This window comes from Sminthopsis crassicaudata, chromosome 2, assembly GCF_048593235.1.
Source record: "Sminthopsis crassicaudata isolate SCR6 chromosome 2, ASM4859323v1, whole genome shotgun sequence".
Lineage (NCBI taxonomy): Eukaryota > Metazoa > Chordata > Mammalia > Dasyuromorphia > Dasyuridae > Sminthopsis > Sminthopsis crassicaudata.
Window position 1 is genome coordinate 112996851 of NC_133618.1, and position 18883 is coordinate 113015733.

Genomic DNA, 18883 nt, shown 5'->3' on the forward strand with positions numbered 1-18883 from the left:
ATGTGGTGTGGTGTGGTGTGCTGGACTAAATCTGATGACTTGCTTTAAGGCCTTTTAACTTCTTTGGGCCTCAATTTCCACATCTATAAAAGGAGGTAGTTGGTCATTACTGTTTTTGTATATTACCTACAAAATTCAGCAAGTAAGAGTAGAAAGAGAAATCCCACTTTAAAGTACTATAAGCAGTAAAAAATATACTTAGGAATTTACTGCAAACATACACAAGGCAACTGCTGTTTCTTTATGCTAAAAACACCATGGTGGGGAGGGGGTAAAGTTCTTATCCTACAAAAATAGTCATAACTATGCAAAAGCATAATTTACTAGCTATTTTTTAGTCATAATTAAAAAAGAAAAGAAAACCAATTAATATGTAAGCAATTGAAGAATGGCTCAATATATTATGGTGTAATAATGTAAATAGCAAATATAAATGAAAAGATACTCAGAATGACCCATATGAAGAGTCACCAAGCATGATCAGCAGAAGCAGAACTGTATATGCATTGAACTTATTTAAAGATATGTATAAATGAACTATATATATATATATATATATATATATATATATATATATATATATATATACACACATATATGGCTAATGAAACTTCAGACTTAGAAATAGAACATAATAAAAGAAAAGTTCTTGTTTGCGGTCTCTTAATTTTGAGGGGCCAATTTGTTAAATGTTCAGAGTATTTTCAAGTTTTTCTTCCTTGTTTGGTATATTTATTTGATGATTTATCTATTGATTATTAAATTTAAAACAAAAAAAAAACAAAAAAGAAAGAATAAGGTCCTCACAACTTCATTTCTAAAAGATGGCACTTACAGAAATGGGAAGTATAGATTTCCACTGGGAGCAAACAGTAATAACTTGATTTAATCTGTTTTTTTTCCCCCAGCACTATCCTATGGTCAGGGAAAATTCCAATTTTCTGGGATTAATATCAATCAGAAGAGCTGACTGTTTCACTTGACCTCTCTCATTCTCATCCTTCCAGTCTTTGCTACCAGCTCTCCTTCAATGATCTTACCATATTACTCACCAAATTATTTATCCATAACATGTTATGTACATGAAAATGCTTTATTTTGCGCTCTCTCTCTCTCTCTCTCTCTCTCTCTCTCTCTCCTGTTATGTGCTATAGTCAAAAATACAGTTTGATGAAAAAATGTTATAGTGAAGACTTGTCCATTTTCCACACAAGAATTAGAAATCTTTAACATTATTTTATGTCTTTCAAGTTCTGCTCCCTATTACTAATAAAGGAAGACATATCAAGATATTTGAGAAATCTAGATATTACTATTACGAATAATAAGTTTATATTCAGAACCTACCTTAGGCAAAATTATTAAAAGGCAAATAGTATTTTCATTACTCTCACTCTTGTTTATAAATTTTCCTTCCCCCCATTTCCACCTCCACCTCAAAAAATTACTAATCATCCTATATCCAGCAATCCTGTCCCTTAAACCAACTATCTAGAGCTAATTGTTATGTCTTGATTTTTTTCTCCCCTCAACCCTTCAAGAAACTTACCCATCCTGTACCTTACTATCATAAATAGGTACTAACACATAGAGAATTGCTTTTAGGTAATAAAATAGATTTGAACTGTGACCTTTGTGGAGATATTATCTTATCTTTTAATTTATCTCTTTGTAATCTTAAAGGTGCCATATTCAGACTATTAAGGGAGATATTTTTGGGTCAGGGAGTCTTTTCATCATTGAAATAATCTCTAGTAGATGGGTTTCTAGGATTGCTAACCCTCTTTATACCAGACATGTTTAGACTTAGAAGAGGTACCGATTCTCAGTAAGTAGTAGACTGATATCTTACATTATTGTATGTAAGTAAAATAATTGCAGTAATTTAGCCTCAATTGGAAATGAGAAAATCTTAGCATAGAAGATTTTAACATGTAAAACAATGTTAGGTGCTCTATATAAATTACTTATGGGCTTAGATAAAACTTTTATTTAAAACTAAGAGAGTCTAAGGCATCTCTGAAATAATTAATCAAAATTTCATATAGTGAACTAAGGGGGACTTTCCACTGTATGGGGATAAAAATCTTATTTACTTTTTAAAAATAAAAAAGGAAACTGAAACTGTTTTATTACCTATTTAAAGTGACCCACATGTTTTAAAGGGAGAAATCCCTGCAGAGAGAGTCCAATCAGCCTTTGAGAAGACTTTTATTTATAAAAGAGACAAAGACACAAGAGAGAATCTCTCCTCATACTTTAGCTTGTCCAAGTTGCTTTTATTTTCTTATAATTTGGGCATATACAATATACTAAAAAACAAAACCTATTTTAAAGTGGACACAATCTTATTGTTAAAGTGGCACAATTAATTTTAAAGTATTAATAATATTATTACTACATGATCCCAACAATAGTGACTGAACACAATAATGGGAAAAGTAGGCTCAGAAAATTTTTGAGATAAAAAAGATATAATCTTGGAGAAGTTTGGATATCAACTTTGATAAATTGTATTGTCTGGTAACCAGAGCAGAAAAATTTAACATCTAAAGGGGAAAGCCATTCCAAATGTGAGATTGAGTAATTTTTAACTACTAGATAGCAAAATGTAAATAAATACTTTTAATTTTATTTTACTGTTCTGGAGGTGATTAATGATAATTTTATTTTTAAAAATGAATTTTTTTTTAAATAGAGGGAAAATAAAGAAGTTCAAGATTATATATATATATATATGTAAATTTTATTAAAATTTGGATATTTTAAATAAGTTTTTAGTTACTGTATTTTAAAATTTTTTATACATTTAGTTGAATGTAATAGAAGCAGATGTTTAAAACTATAAAACAAATATCATAAAATAAACATTTTTATGTAATCATAAAGGAATTTTTCATAACTTTTCAAAACCAAGTTACAATTCAAATACTAAGACTGAATTGTAGGCAAGTGATAATGAGATAATCTGATAGTAACATTAAATGTCAAAGCTTAATTTAAACCATAGAATGTCTTCATTGTACAAAAGAATCAAACAAAAGGGTTTACCATATGTTTTTTCTTTTCTTTTTTTTTTTAAATGAGCTTTTTCTTATTGTTTCTTTGAAAACAATGAAATAGGCTGCAGAGCAGCAACATGCTGTGAAATTAGGAAAGCACAGTTGTCTTTGTCTCTCTGACCTCACTGTGACATTGTGGTGCAAGGCCTTATAAAACAAGAGCCCCATGTGGAGCCTGAACACAGAACCTTTAAAGAGCTGGTTAATTTTCCTTCTGTAGCTAATTAAATGGGAGGACCCATGAGTGCAGGAAATCAACAGTTCCTTAGGTCTACCTTGCAGCTTTGTGACTTTAAAAATACTTCTGGATGCTTTCATCATTTGTCACTTTTCAATGAAATCTAAGAAACAAACTAAGAGCATTCAAGATGTCCAGGCTATGGTTTGCCCTTGTGTCTTGTCCTGAGCAGCTGTAAGTCTTGAAGGAATGGATTTAGAAACATTTAAGCTTATTAGATAGAAAGGTGTCATCTACCCACATTGAGGCATGTGAAGATAAAAGTTCAAGGACTAGAAATTAATTCCTAAAAAAACATTAAACAGCCCTCTGGCCATGGTAAGAAAAATGTCAACAAGCCAAAAGATAACTAGATAGCTATTGACCAGTTTCATGATGGTAAAGGTACAAGCCAAGAGGAATAATGCCTTTCCCACCATGTGTCTAAGGCTGCAAATGACACTAATCCTTTTTAATGGCCACAAAAGCTGACAACTAACTCAGCCTGAGAGTTGAAGACATACAATCATCTCTAGCAATGACTCACCATAAACAGGTCCCGGGCACCAATATCAACAGCTAGGAGAAAGGCCTTTTCAAATCTCTGGTACCTATAAGTAAAAGAAATTATTAGTCTAGTAGCTAAGATAGTATCATAAAAGAAAAGAAGCTACTCAGATTTGTTTTCTGAATTTGTTCTATGGTGGGTTTTTTTTTTTTTTTGGTTGTTATTTTTGATCCATTTGAAAAGTTATTTTTCAAATATAATGTCTTCTCCAGGTTTTATGCAAATCCTTCTATATCTGAAATTTTAAAGATTAACTTCAAGAAAAATTTCAAATATTAAAGTCTTAGTGCAGTTTTGAGCTAAAAAAGCTTTTAAAAATCTATTAAAAAGCTATTATCTTAAGCTATCGAGGCTTAAAACTACATTAAGACATTTGGGACACCCTGTATTTTCCAAGACTCTTAACAACAGAATTATAGTTAAATCACAAATTCTTTTTTAAAAATATGATTAGGAAAGAGTTTTTTCATTTATGATGTTTTGTAGGATAATGTATGTGACTCTACTTATAAATAACTTTCATAAGTTAATATTTTGTGAGCAATATAATCAAAGAGGAATGGTTCACAAACCAAATATATGAATGTGATCTACTATTACTAAATGAATATAATATTTATCCAATTAAGGATGAGGCATCAAGTGTTCTTTTACTATCTAAATTGGCTGCATAAATGTTAAAAACATAAACACTAGCAAGTTGTTGTACCTAAAGATTAAAATTTTCTAAAATACTTGAAATAAAGAATGGTTTCTTCCTGCCTGCCCCTTACATAACTGAATAATGAAAACTATTTAAAAATAATTTTAAAAGGTTTTACTTTACTTTGGGTTAATATGACTGAGAACATGAAGATAACCTGGTAATCCTTACAGAGAGTTGGACAGCTCTCAAAGGAAAAGCTTGTAGTGAAAGTCCTTCCTGCACAAGCTTCAAGAACAAAAGGCCCCTTTCATATTGCCTGAGTACTGGGATTTACATAGATATAATTGGCAGTGATTCTGATTATAGAAACAAGCTAGTTGATAACTAAGAGATTCTAAATTTTCCTGGGTAGCATATAGGGGAATTTGGAGGTAAAGAAAAATAGTGCTGCTTCTACATTACAAAAGAAAAAAAAATGGATGAAATCTATTTGTGTTTAATGTATTCTTTCTTTCTACAAACTAACTATACTTAAAAATCTTTTTGTTACTGAAATAGTTGAAAAAAACTTTGAGGAAACAAACAAGATTTGTTGACCAATATAATATTTAATACTTTCTATTTGTCTGCTGCCCTAAGTAGGACTTTTTAAAAGGAGGGGAGAGAAAAAGGGGCGGACTCAAGATTATCTCTAGCAAATGATTTGCCTTTAAAGTATTAGTTGGTGGTCACATTTCTTCTTATCTTTGGCTGCCTGCCCTACAGGAAAGTTTCTGAGGCAGAAGAGATGTATTGGTTTTCAGGTGCTGAGTATGGTTTCTTTTCCAATAGGCTGATTGACACTCTGGAATCTGTACTGGTGGTTGGGTGTTCTTTGAAAATTAATTTGAATTGAATAATTGATTAGAAGGGAAGTAAAACTGAAGGCAGAGAGAGATGAATTAAGGAGCTATTGCAAGTCCAAACAAGAGGTAACAAATGTGGTGGCACTGGAAATGAAAATTAAGGTACAAATGAAGACTTAGGACTGACTTTTGAGGGAAGGGAAAAAAAACAAAACTGCTGTACATTGTATTAATTGTGTATCCTCACAGTGAGGTTTCTGTGTACAGTTTAATTTAAGTAAAAATTTCAAATGCTGTAATGCTATTTTTTTTTAAATACAAGGACCATAGAACTATTTTCTGCACTCCCTGTGGATGATCCATTCTTAGATTCACAAGTAACCATCATGCTTACTCTTGAGACATCCGTGTGCAGATTTTCCTGCTCTTAATTACTGATAATATGATAGCAAGAATATGGTAATGTTCTGTGTGTGTGTGTGTGTGCATGCAAGTGTGTTTAAACATGTACTCTCTTTCTTTGTTTATTCACATCCTCTTCCCATTCACTTGTAGATTTCACAACCTGCCTCCTGACTACTTATAATTCTATAGAAAATAGGTGGTCATTCACTTACTGAAACTTCTGCTCTCTATCCCTACTCCCTGCCCCCATCCCCAACCACTGCCTGGTTTTTCCAAACACGTTCTCTCATTAACATATAAAATCTTCTAAATCTTTAACTTTAACTTCAACAGTTAGCTATTAAACTTCTGATATATATTCTAAGCAATATATAGGTGATGATCAGTTAATTCAATTCAATATTTAGAAATACTTACCTATTAAGTGTAAGGCTCTGTGCTACCACTGGGGATTCAAAGACAAAACAAGAATACTCTCTGTCCTCAAAAAACCTTAATTGGACTTCTGGATACCAAAAATAAATCAATGAGTAAATACAAGGAAATTTGAGGAGCCAGAGTACTAACAATTAGGGGAAAGGGTCAGAAAAGGCTTAGCAGGAGGTGGTGATACCTGAGATAGACTTTGAAAGAAGATAAGGATTCCTAAGATCTTGAATATCACTTATAAATATTTTTGCTTCCTCCCTCTAATTTTTTTTAACCTTCCTATCTTTGCAGATTAAAGCGTTTTTCCCTAATCTAGACTTTTCTCAAAAAGCATTTGAATAAATTTGGCATGAAATAACAAAAAATTATTGTTCTTACATATTTCTTTGTTTAAAAAGTTCTTTAACTTATGTTTCATTCTTCCTTACAATATCCCAGTGAAATAGAAAGGGGGCAGGAATGATTTTTTTTTGTTTTCTGCAGATAAATAAACTTTTAAAGAGGGAACAAGAAGGATTGATGTACCTGAGGTCTACTCATAATTCAATAAGTAATGAGAAACTGAAAGGAGACTTACTATTTTGTTCTAAAGACCTTGTCCTAACCTATTCTATCCTTCTATCTTCAATATCTTGTGCTATAAAGTATAGTCTAACACATTTCATCTTTCTAGACCTTTGTGTCTCACCTAGCTAGAAGAGAAGGGAGCTAGAGTGCCAGAGCTAAGCAGAGCGAAGTTGTGGAAGAATATATTTCAGTTCAATTAAGGGTAATATTCATGTATAAATAAGATTACCAAATCGGTTACCAAAACAGGGATTTCAAAAATAGTAATTTCTATGATCCTCAATGAGGTGTGTTAAAATTTTCTTTTTCATGCATTATTTCAGGATTCCCCAAAAAGTCCGATGGGTCTTAATTTGCATCAATGGAACTATATTACAGATCCATTCAAGCAATAAAAAATTTCAAATCAACAAATCTGCCCAATGTTTGATAACTTGCTTTCTTTGGAGCAAACCCAAAGAATCTCTTTTTGACATTAAACATTTTTTAATTTTGTATTATGAATTCTCAGATCTGAACATTACATTAAAGGTCATCTATTCTAACACTTACATAAATAGAGCATCAACAATGATCTACTCTAGGAGTTCTTGACCTAGGGTTCACTGATGCCTGAGGGGGTCCATGGGTAGATTTTAGGGGAACAGTGATAGAAAATTTGATGGGAAAGTTACATTTTTATTCAATTATTTAAAAATATTGTTCTAAAAAGGAGTCCATAGATGCTACCAGACTACTAAAGGGGTCCATGATGCAAGAAAAATTTAAAACCACTGATTGATCCATTAAACACAGGCTTATCTTTTTTTTTTTTTTTGCTGAGACAAATGGGGTTAAGTGACTTGCCCAGGGTCATATAACTAGAACATGTTAAGTGTCTGAGATCAGATTTGAACTCAGGTCCTCCTGATTTCAAGGCTGATGCTCTATCCACCTAGCTGTCCCAATACCTCATTTTTTGATGCTTCACTTCACTATACTTCAAATATATTGTGGGTTTCGTTTTGTTTTGTTTTACAAATTGAAGGTCTGTGGTAAACCTGCATAGAGCAAGTCCATTAGTGTCATTTTTTTCCAATAGCACATGCTCCCATTGTGCCTCTGTGTTACATGTTGGCAAAGTCTTGCAGTATTTCAAACTTTTTCATCGTCATTAATATGTCTGTTATGGTGATCTGTGTTCAATGATCTTTGTAATTATTTTGTGGTGCCAAGATTATGAACATAATCAATAAATGTGGTATGTGTTCTGACTTTTACCAATCAACCTTTCCCCCGCTCTCTTTTTTCTCTAGCTTTCCTAATCTCTAAGACACAATAACATTGAAATCAGGTCAATTAATCCTACCATGGTCTTTTCTACTGTTCTTCCTTTGCTTTAAAACAAATCTCATTTTGTTATACTTTGTAGATATTGTGTTTTTTACAAATTGAAAATTTGTGGCAACTCTTCACTGAGCAAGTTTATTGACACCACTTTCCCAATAACATGTCCTAAAATTGTATCCCTGTGTCACATTTTGGTAATTAATACAATATTTCAACTTTTTCATTATTATTATATATGTTTTGATGATTTGTGATCAGTGATCTTAGGTGTTACTATTGTAATCACACCAATATAGATAGTGAACCTAATCAATAAAAGTTTGTGTGTTCTAATTGCTCCACCAACTGGCTGTTGCCCATCTCTCCTTTTTCCTCAGGCTTTCCTACTCTCTTATTTTGTACAAACATATAGAAATTAGGCTAATTAATAACCTACAATGGCCTCTAAATGTTCAAGTGAAAGGAAGAATAGATCAATGGGGCAAACTTCTTTGTTCTTTTATTTTAAAATTTTTTTCACAGTCATCCCAGCTTTCAGCAATCATCATCCTGATTAGTCAGCTGCCATCAAACTGAGGCAAGACCCTCTCCTAGCAAAATGATTATGACTTGCTAAAGATTCAGATGATGGTTAGCATTTTTTTTAGCAAGAAAGTATTTTTCAATTAAAGCATGTATATTGTTTTTTTTTTTAACATAATACTATTGTAGATTACAATTTTGTGTAGATTTAACTTTTATATGCCCTGGGAAACTAAAAAAAAAACTCATGTGACTTACTTTATTGCAATATTTGCTTTATTGAGGTAGTCTGTAACTGAACTCATAATATCTCCAAGGTATGCCTGCAGTCCATAAAATCTTTTTATGATATAGTTGCCAAATGTCACTGATCCTTTGCTTGAAGACCTCTAAGGAGGGGAGAACCCCAGTACCCTTTATGACAATTCATTCCCATTTTGAATGATCTAATTGTTAGGAATATTTTCCTGATATCAAGTCTAAAGTTCCCTCTTTACCATTTGTAGCCTTTTTTTTCTAGGCCAATCTTCTAGGACCAAACATAACAAATGTAATACTTCTTCCACATCACTGCCTTTCAAGTACATAAAGACTACTCTAATGCTTTCCTTTGGCCTTTTCTTCTCTAGGTTAAATACTTAGTTTCTTCAACCAATCCATAAATGCCATGGACTAAAGGCCCTTCACCATGTGGGTGGCTCTCCTCTGGACATTCTCCTTTTTTTTTTTTTTTTAAACAATGTTGTCTCTTGGGATAACTGGAATTGCATGTAGTCTGAATGGGGCAGAATGTACAATTGAACCATCAACTTCTCATTCTATAGTATGGCATAAATTTAACTTTTATATTCTCATTCTTATTCTATAGTTATGTTTCTTATTCCAAGCCTTCTTAAGCTTTTTTTGGCTGCTATGTCACATTGTTTGTTCATTTTCAGCTTCCAGTTCACCAGAACTGAAACATCTTTTCCAAACTATTGTTTAATTATGCATCCTCTATCTTGTACTTATAAGATTAATTTCTTGAACCCCAGTGGAAAATTTTAAATTAATTATACTTCATTTTATCAGACTGAGCCCAATATTTTGGCCTGTCAAAATCGTTTGAATTCTGACTTAAATGGGAAAGTTGGAAAGCAGAGCAAAGAACTCTTCCCAAAGCCTCTATATATAAGCTCTATAGAGCACCCGGGATAGCCATCTTTTCATTTCCCATTCAGCTATACTCCTTTGGATTGGACTCCATCATGGTCCCTCCCACACTGAGTACCTTTACTCTCCCTTTCCTATTTTCCTATTTAGCTTCCTTTTGTGCTATCTTTTCCCACTGGATAGTAAGATCCTTAAGGGCAAGGTCTATCTTTTAGTGTAATAAATGTTTATTTATTAACTGAGTGACTGAAAATAACAAGAAGATAATGGTAACTTACATTTATATAGCATCTTGAAGTTTACAAAATTCTTTCCCCACAATAATCCTATGATGTAGGTAGTGGAAGTATTGTCTTTTTTTTTTCCAGATGAGGAAACTGAGGTAGTAGATGCTGTGTAGCACACAGTTCTTAATTCCAAGCCCAGAACTCCTTCTACTATATCATGCTGCCTCAACACTATCAATAAATAATTAGTCCATTTTACTTTCAGGAACTAATTCTTAGGAGAGCTCAGCTAGGAGGCACAGTGGATAGATTGCTGGGCCCTTGAATTTGGAAATTCATATCTGGCCTTAGACATTTACTACCTGATTAGGCAAGTCACTTAACCCTGTTTGCCTTATTTTTTCCATCTGTAAAAGAAGCTAGAGTAAGAAATGGCAAGCCATCCAGCATTCCTGTCAAAAAAAAACCCTGAAAAGGGTCACCAAGAGCCAGATATAACTGAAAAACAACAATTCTTAGGGAGGCTTTCCTCATCTGGAATAGAAATCTGCCTCTGAACAATTTCCACTTGTTGCTTCAATTCTGTTCTCTAGAGCTCCAGAAGCCTGTGCTCAATCAATATTTATTGAGGATCTACTAAGTATATCCTTGATTTGATTGAAAATGTAGATCAAAGACTTTTAAACCAGAGAGTGACACAATTAGATCAGAAGGATTTAGAAGGATTCTAAATGCTTTAGAATGATCCATTTGGATTGAAAAATGAATTTGAAAGTAGAGTTAGGGTGAAAATGTAAGACAGGGAAATAAAAAAATTAAGGAAATGATTACAATATTCCAAGCAAGAGGTAACATGAGCCTGAGTTAGGATGATGACTATGGGAACAATGCAAAAGGCAGAATTAATTGTATATTTATGGAAAAGGGTAAGGTGTAGGGTGGGAAGGGAACTGGAGCATTCCAATAGAACTCCAAGATTCCATGATAAGAAAAATGGGCATAGCATTGAGAAAAATGGGGAATCTCAAAAATAGGGAAAGTTTGGAAAGGGAAAATAGGAATTTTAGTTTTGAATGTAATGAATGTGAAAGGTTGGCAGGCCAGGTAATTGCATGTTTTAGTAGACACATTTGCAGCATCATATCTAGTGAGAACATTATGAAATGTATAATATATACATTTCAGTAGATTAAAAAAATGCTGCTCAAATACAGAGAGCATAAATTTACAATGGTTGCATAATAAGGCACAAAACAGGCATATGTTGCCAATGACAACTACAAACAACTACAAACATGATTTTCATTTTTTAACAAGTAATATGAAACATTTATTAAAGAACCAAGACTTTAAGGAAAATTCGGCATCAAAGCCAAATAGTTGCTTAGTATTTCACTGTATAACAATAAGGCCTGAAAGTTTACATGATGAATGATGAAAGATAACTGTTTTGATGTAATACACTTACAGATTTATTAGAGGAAATATAAGAAGCTAAATATCCTGAGTTTTATGCTAAGGTATTATTGTTGTTAAAATGTCATGTGTAAATTAGCAATAGGAAAGTTTCCATTCCCTACTCTCAGATGACAGTACTAAAAAAAACAGTGAAGAGAAGCCAAAAAGCAAAAAATCAATATGTTGACTCCTGCTGGTTCACTGTAATAAGGGAGGATGAGAACAGTCAACTCTAGAGAGGACTGCAAGGGTTGAGGCTGCCTCAGTTTCCCTCATCTATAAAATAGCAGGGTCAATAAAGATGATTCCTAAAGTCTCCCAGTTCTGCCAGTCTATGATTTGAAAGGAAATGTGGTATAGAAAAAAGAATAATTACACATGTAGTCCAGAGACCTGGGTTAGAAGCTCCAATTATTTAAGTCATTCATTTTCTCTTAAATTCAATTTCTTTATTAACAAAATAGAAATAATCAATAGACCCTTATAAAATGCTAGGCACTGGAGTTACAAATGGAAAGAATCAAATAGTCCCTATTATCAAGGTACTAACATTATCTAATGCCTATAGTAATGACCCCACAAGGCTGCTATGAAAAACAAATACAATAACATAAGTAAAGAATGCAGGCAACCTTAAACCTCCACTATAGAAATGTTACATATTATTATGAATACATGAATAAATTTGCTAAGATGAAATTTGCACTGACACTTTCATTGCAGAGAGAAATCTTAAGACATTTCCTTTTTATTTTAAGTGTTCAATCTTAAGTCCTAATTAAAAATCTTTGCTTTTGGAGACATTTGAAATATGAATGAATATAATTGATCTTTTGTAGGTAAAAATATTTGAAGTGGAAAAGGGGTGAAGTTTGGGGGAGCTTAGTAAAAAAAAAAAGTATAATTTGTGTGCTTCTTAACCTGGTGTTCTTGCCCTAATGTCCTGGAGTTCATGTCTGTGCTAATGTGAGAACAACAGGGTCATGCTCTGCCACACACTGGTCACATTCAGAAAACCTTCTATTTTTTTTTAAGAAATGCAAGGCCTTTGTGGGGCAAAGGGTTTCTCCCCTTAACCCTCCACTATGTTTTATTTTTTACTTTTTCATATGTTTTTCTTACTATGTTGAAAACAGACATTACACAAGGGAGATTTTGAAGATTTTCATTGCAATTTGAGGTGGTTCAAACAACTTTTTTTCCCCTACAACTCATGACCATCCAAAAAAAGGATAGGTCTTAAAGCCTCTTTTTTGAGCAACTGAGTGGTCTCACTATTCATTTTCTATAAATCCCACTTCTATTTATAGCATGATGGAAGGTATGCTAGGACAGAGGGTTGTATTTTAACTGTGAAGGAGGATGCACCGCGTCTTCTTTCTTTTGGCTTTAATTTTGATTCCTGTGATGTGTAAAAGCTTGAATGGTACTTTAGTATTCTCCTAGGAATTGGCAGAGCATTTGGGGGAGAAGAGATGGGGTAGATGATTACATAGCAAAAAAAAAAAAAACCACTTTAAAACTAGAAAGACTACAGAGAAATTGATATTTTATTATATAGCTGGGTAACATAATAAAATAACATTTTGAACCATGAATGCTAATGACTATCTGCAGAAGCCCACCTCTATTAAATTTTTAAACATTGATAGGGTATAAGGTATCAGCTTCTAGCATATCTGAATATTTAACTATCATCATTCACAGTTTGTAATGATAAGGCAACAAAAATGATAAGACAATGTGAGAATGATCCTACATTTGACTTGCAGATTTTTCTAATATCAATTAGAAAGGCACCAAAAAGCTTTTATGTGAACATTTAGACTTAAACGTGCTTACCAAACATTTTCCTTCAATATATGGCAATACCTTAGTAGAAAGGATTCTAAGACATGGAAACAAGGAGATTTGGATTTTACCACTGATTTTCTATGTGATCCTGGGAAAAGCACTTTTTTTGCTTCCCTTTCTTATCTACAAAATGAGATTAATAATACCTTTCCCTATTAAATTCATGGGATTAGTTAAAGAAAAAATAATAAACACTGTGGAAACAAATGTAAAGCATTAGGCTCTTTGGACAAAATGTGCTTCAAAAACACAAGGTGAAAGTATTTTCATTGTTTACTGATGCTACCTTTGTAAGTACTGCAACTCAACAGCTCAGCCACATAAGAACTGAGCAGATGTTTAATTATATTTTGAGATGAATAAATTTGGAGAATCATAGAAAGTTGCACATGAAAAGACAGCAGCTGGAGGTCTGAGTATGGTTCAATGTCCTTGATTTAATCTGGGTTCAAAAGCAAAGAGAAGAGCCCAGAGCCAGTGTCTCCCACAGTGAAAAGACGACTATGGAACATATGACCTCTGAGCAACAGACCTCCCTCACTGGCCTCCAACAAGGTGGTTGGTGATACCAAAAAAAATGCTACTGGGTTTGATTGCTCTAGTTTATTTTCTTGTTAGAACATATTTCTAACAAATAAGAAACTCCTGTTACTAAATGCACCCATGTATGTCTATGCCGATTAAAGATTTTAATTTTAATGAGTAATTGAAAGAATATAATTTGTATCCTTTTTGTAGATATCTTTACACTAATATTCTTAAAGACATTAAGAATAAAGTTCAATTTTTCTATAATTTTAAAAAATTGTATTTTATATTTACATCCTTTTTAAAAGATTGAATATTAAAACTATTTTTAAAAAATATATATTTCTTTTTGAGACTTTTTGTTTTGAGAATCAAACCTTTACTTACATTATAAAATCAAACAGTTGCTTTAGTGTGTCTTTAACATATCACCCTGCTCAGGACTGAAGGATCATGCGATGGAAGACTTTCTTTCAATACAATCAATGCACATAAAGATTTATTGAAGGGAAACTTAATGAGATGGAGATAGTGAGTTTAATGTTAAAGTGTCACCTGTAAAACGCCATTTCTTCCTATTTAGTACTAAAAGGAAAAAAAAGCAAAATTATCACCTTATTTCCCACATTTTCTTATTTTGGTTACTTTCTTGACTTCCTGAACTAATTGATGCAGGACCCTCTACTCTTCCTTGTTCTTCCTAATTTTTGTCCATACTTAGCTGGATGGAGCTAAGATTTCATTCGTGTGGATACTCTCTTCAGTGCTATAGGTCATCATTCATGCCTATTTATCCCATATGATTCTTGTTCACATTTTTCCAAAAATCTTCTACAGAGGTACACTTGGGGCCTTCCTCTGGATCTCTTGCATGTGGAAAACAATTGAAATTATCATTTATTCTTGCCTTTTTCAATTATTTCAAGTGCTGGTAAATGCTTCTTCAAATGAATGATTTTGTGATCATCTACATTAGGCAGGGGAAAAGGAAATCCACGAACATTTATGTCCAAAGGAAATTTATTAAAATATATTCTTTTGGGCCTGGAGTCAAGAAAACCTGAGTTCCAATCTGGCCTCAGACACTTACCAGCTGCTTGATCTTGGACAAGTCATTTATTCTGTTTGCCTCAATTTTTTCATCTATAAAATGGGTATAACAACAGTACCTAATGCCTAGCTTTATTGAGAGGACCAAATAAGATACTTTTTATAATTATCTTTATATATTGCCTGACACATAGTAAATGCTATATATATTACTAATATTAATATTTTTAATTATTCTATTTTCCCATATGTAGAACTGATATAATAATAGCATCTATTATTGTGAAGATCAAATGAGTAAATTATTGGATAGCACTTACCACAGTCCCTTGAATTCAGAAAGAACTACATAAATGTTAGCTAAATTTTAGCCATTTCAAACAGCTAGCTAGAGATGGAAAAAAAGCCATTTCTTCAGCTTTTGATATTAGAGATGCTCCCTCTTTTTGAGGTTCCAGGATAGTTAGAGATAGGGAAAATTTAATATTATCTGTTCCCTCTGCTTCCAGATTCATCTTTGAGTATAAGATAGTAAAGTTTAAATTGTTCTATTATAGTTTTGTACTTTGAATACAGTGATGGATGAGAGCTTGAATGATCTCTGAGAGACCAAGGTTAGTAAATAAAGAGGAATATGCTGCATTTTCTCTAATGGAGCCAGGTGTTATGGGGTTATTTTGGCCAATAAGGTTACTTAATCTAAGATGTTATTTTTTTAGCAAAGAGGGAAAAACTTTCTCAGCTGTTTTTAGGAGTTAAAACAAAAAGCAATAGACAATTAAAATTTATCAAGTAAGTGCCAGAAAACTGTCTTGGGTTATTTTCTCAAATGAGAAATCAATGGACTCATAGAAGTGATAGCCTCTATCTTCCCTCCTTGAGATGTGAAATGCTTCCTCTGATTCCATAGGAGAGGAATAAACAACATCTACAAAGAGTCTGACAAGAGGATCAAACAATAGGCATTCCTCAGAGTGAGAAAGAATAGCATTCCAGCGCTAGTACAGTACCTAGCACATAGTAGGTGCTTAAAATTAAATGCTTACTGACTTGCATTTACAAAATTCCAAGAAGTAAAACCAAATCCCTTTATGTACATATAAAAAGGAAAGAGCATGGAATTACACAGCCTAGATATCATGGAATGCCTTAACTTCTATAGTTAAAGTTTTGCTGGCTCTGGCACTGTGGACTTTTCAGTGGTTACCTCTCAAGCTTGTTACGTGAGTGGTTTCTGTCCTCAAGCCTGCAAAAAAGTGGATCATCTCTCTGATAATCTTAATACCTCCATCCTGAGCAAACATTTGCTGGCAATATGTTTTCTATTCATGCTCCCCATGAGCTTCTCCATTGCCTCTGGGTACCTAAAACTTCATTTCTTTGGAAGTTATAATATATTAATATGATAATATTCTATGACTTTACATTACAAAGCATCACTAGAAGGACATCAATGCTAAGAAAGATGGGTTGTTTTAATTTGGAGAAGGTTGGGATCAATAAAAAATAGCATTATTTTCAAAGATAATCTAAACTTATTCCTCTCATGTTCTGGCCCAACTTATTGCCTATCTACAATGCCTCTACAATAAGAAAGCATATAGTAAGCATCTACTATGTGACAAGCTTTGTACCAAGTGCTAGCACTTGTTTTTGCCTTTGTATCTCTAGCACCAAGCAAACCAGCCCTGTTTCTTTTAATTCTGGTCATACATGTTACTTTCCATTTTGGATCACTTGTGATTCTGAATTGATTAAATTAATGTTTTCCCATGAGTTAGAGTGATATAACATCACTAGGAAATGATTAATGTCAAAATGTGGTCTTTTTTAAGGCAAAGGATTGGAAGCCATTAAAGCTTTCCTATTTCACCTCTTCTTCAATTATATCACTAGTGTCTGTGCAAGATACATAATATACACACATACCCCAATGGACTAAATATCTACCCAATTAAGTTTATTTTAAAATTTGTTTTATTAAAACTTAAAATCTATGATTTACTTAAATGTATTATTAAAGGTATTTTTTTTTCAATATGATGAAGGGCTGGTATCCCTTGAAGGATTATGGATTTCATTAAATAAACTTTATAGTTAGGGGGAACTTGATATAATTAATATGTATAAGATCTGAAGAGAAGTATTTAGAGAATCTCATTCTTCTCTTTGAACTCTGTATAAGACATCTTCCATTGATGAAAGCCTCAATATTCATTCACATAACAAAAAAATTTAGTAAGAAGTTACAATGCATAAGGTGTTGTGCTGGGAGCTGGATATACCCAAAAAAAATGTAAAACAGTTCTTGCCCTTAAAGAGCTTACACTCTTTCTACTGGGAGATAAAGCATACATTTAGCTAAGTCAATACAAGATATATTGAATGTGGGAAGAGCATGAACAATCAGAAAATGAAGAAAAGTTTCACTTTGGAAATGGCTTATCATCTAAGACTTGAAGGGATCTAGGAATTCTAAGAAGCAGAGAGATGGGAATAGTAATGACTGAGTTTACAGATTATCTACTAGTCCAGTTCAACTAGAACAAATCTGGAAAGGCACTTGGGAGCCAAGTAAATATTGTGGTCAGGTCTGTCCTTTTTTGCTGCTATTTGGAAAGTGGACTGGAAAGAAGAGTTATGGAAAGCAAAGAGACTAATTACCAGGTTATTATAGTAGAATAGACCCTGAATTAAGATAGTGACTATAGAAGTGTAAATAGGGAATAGTTGAGATAGATTTATTAGTGGTCTAAGAAAGAGAAGGAGGATTTAGAGGCTGAAAACTTGGATGACAGGGATGCATTCAACCTTATAGGTAAGTAGGGAAGAGGACCAGATTTAGGGGGGTAAATAATGAGTTCTATATGAAACGTAATAAGTTCCTGGTACTCAGGGGACATGTAGATGGAGAATCTAGTAGACATTTGGTGATGTGGGACTGGGGGAAGAAATGAAGGCAAAGTATATAGATAACCTTTTCTAGAAATTTGAATGTAAAAGGAAGAAAAGAAAGATAAATTTGAGCAAGATATTATTTATTCCACTTATGGGATGCATTTTTGTTTATTTGTGAATTTCATATGGATTCATGGAGCCCTTACAATAAGTTTGAGACACCCAAGTGGTTCAAGGATTTATCTGCTTCTCTATTGATGTTATACCTAAATGAATTTTTGAACAAAGCATCTATCATAAAATCTTTTTTGACTTTATCATATATGTGTGTGAAACATCTTGTTTTAGAGAAGCCTGTAAAGATATTTACTTTATTAAGTTAAATGCTTTTAAATTTTAATTGTTTTAATTTTTTCAATTTTCCCCTTTGCTAAATTTCCTCTTTTAATCGTCTTCTCCAACATGAGAAAATATTTAATTGCCATAACACTGTCTATTAACCTTACAATTTTATCATAGTGGTTTTCCCTTGGGTATCTGTACACTGCAACTAACAGCTCTTCTTTGCTCCCCAGAAAAACCTTTCCGTTTTCCTAACCTATTAACTACTTAGCTGCTTCTCAATAGTCTGCCTTTATCTTTAAACACAGGCACACTTCAGTATTCTCTTCTAAAGTACTTCAGGCTCAAAACAGATGTTAATTAAAAATGCTGATAAGAACCCAAAACACCTGTTGTCTCACCCTCATTTTGCTCAACCCTGGTCTGCTAAATCCCTGCCTTTATTTCAATCATTCTCTATAGCTTTTCTTCCATTCCAGCTGTAGTCTTCTCACACTAGTGATCATTTAAACTTAACAGCAAAGCGACATTTTATTGAGCAAATATATCAGTGTGTATACACACCCAAGTCAGCTCAAAGACAGGAAACCTGGTGACTTGCAGCTATGGTTAAGAATAAGCTGCTTTCTGATTGATAAAATGCAATTGTCTGGGTGTGATATTTCAACAGTGAAAAATGAAGGGAATGGAAACAATTTTAAAAATAGTTAAATATTTTTCCTCTAAGGAGAGGGAAGGTTTAGGCATTTATTAAGAGCCTACTATGTGGTAAGTATCATAGTAA

At 33.0% G+C, this 18883-nt stretch overlaps 1 protein-coding gene across 5 annotated transcripts in view; it reads right to left on the reverse strand.

Moving 5' to 3' along the window:
• Positions 1-18883, reverse strand: part of WDPCP (WD repeat containing planar cell polarity effector) — a 401691-nt gene that overhangs the window by 140005 nt on the left and 242803 nt on the right. For all 5 annotated transcript variants that reach the window (XM_074287032.1, XM_074287033.1, XM_074287034.1 and 2 more), the window contains one exon: positions 3827-3890. In XM_074287032.1, the coding sequence (XP_074143133.1) occupies positions 3827-3890 (64 nt within the window). The remainder of the gene's footprint in view (positions 1-3826; positions 3891-18883) is intronic.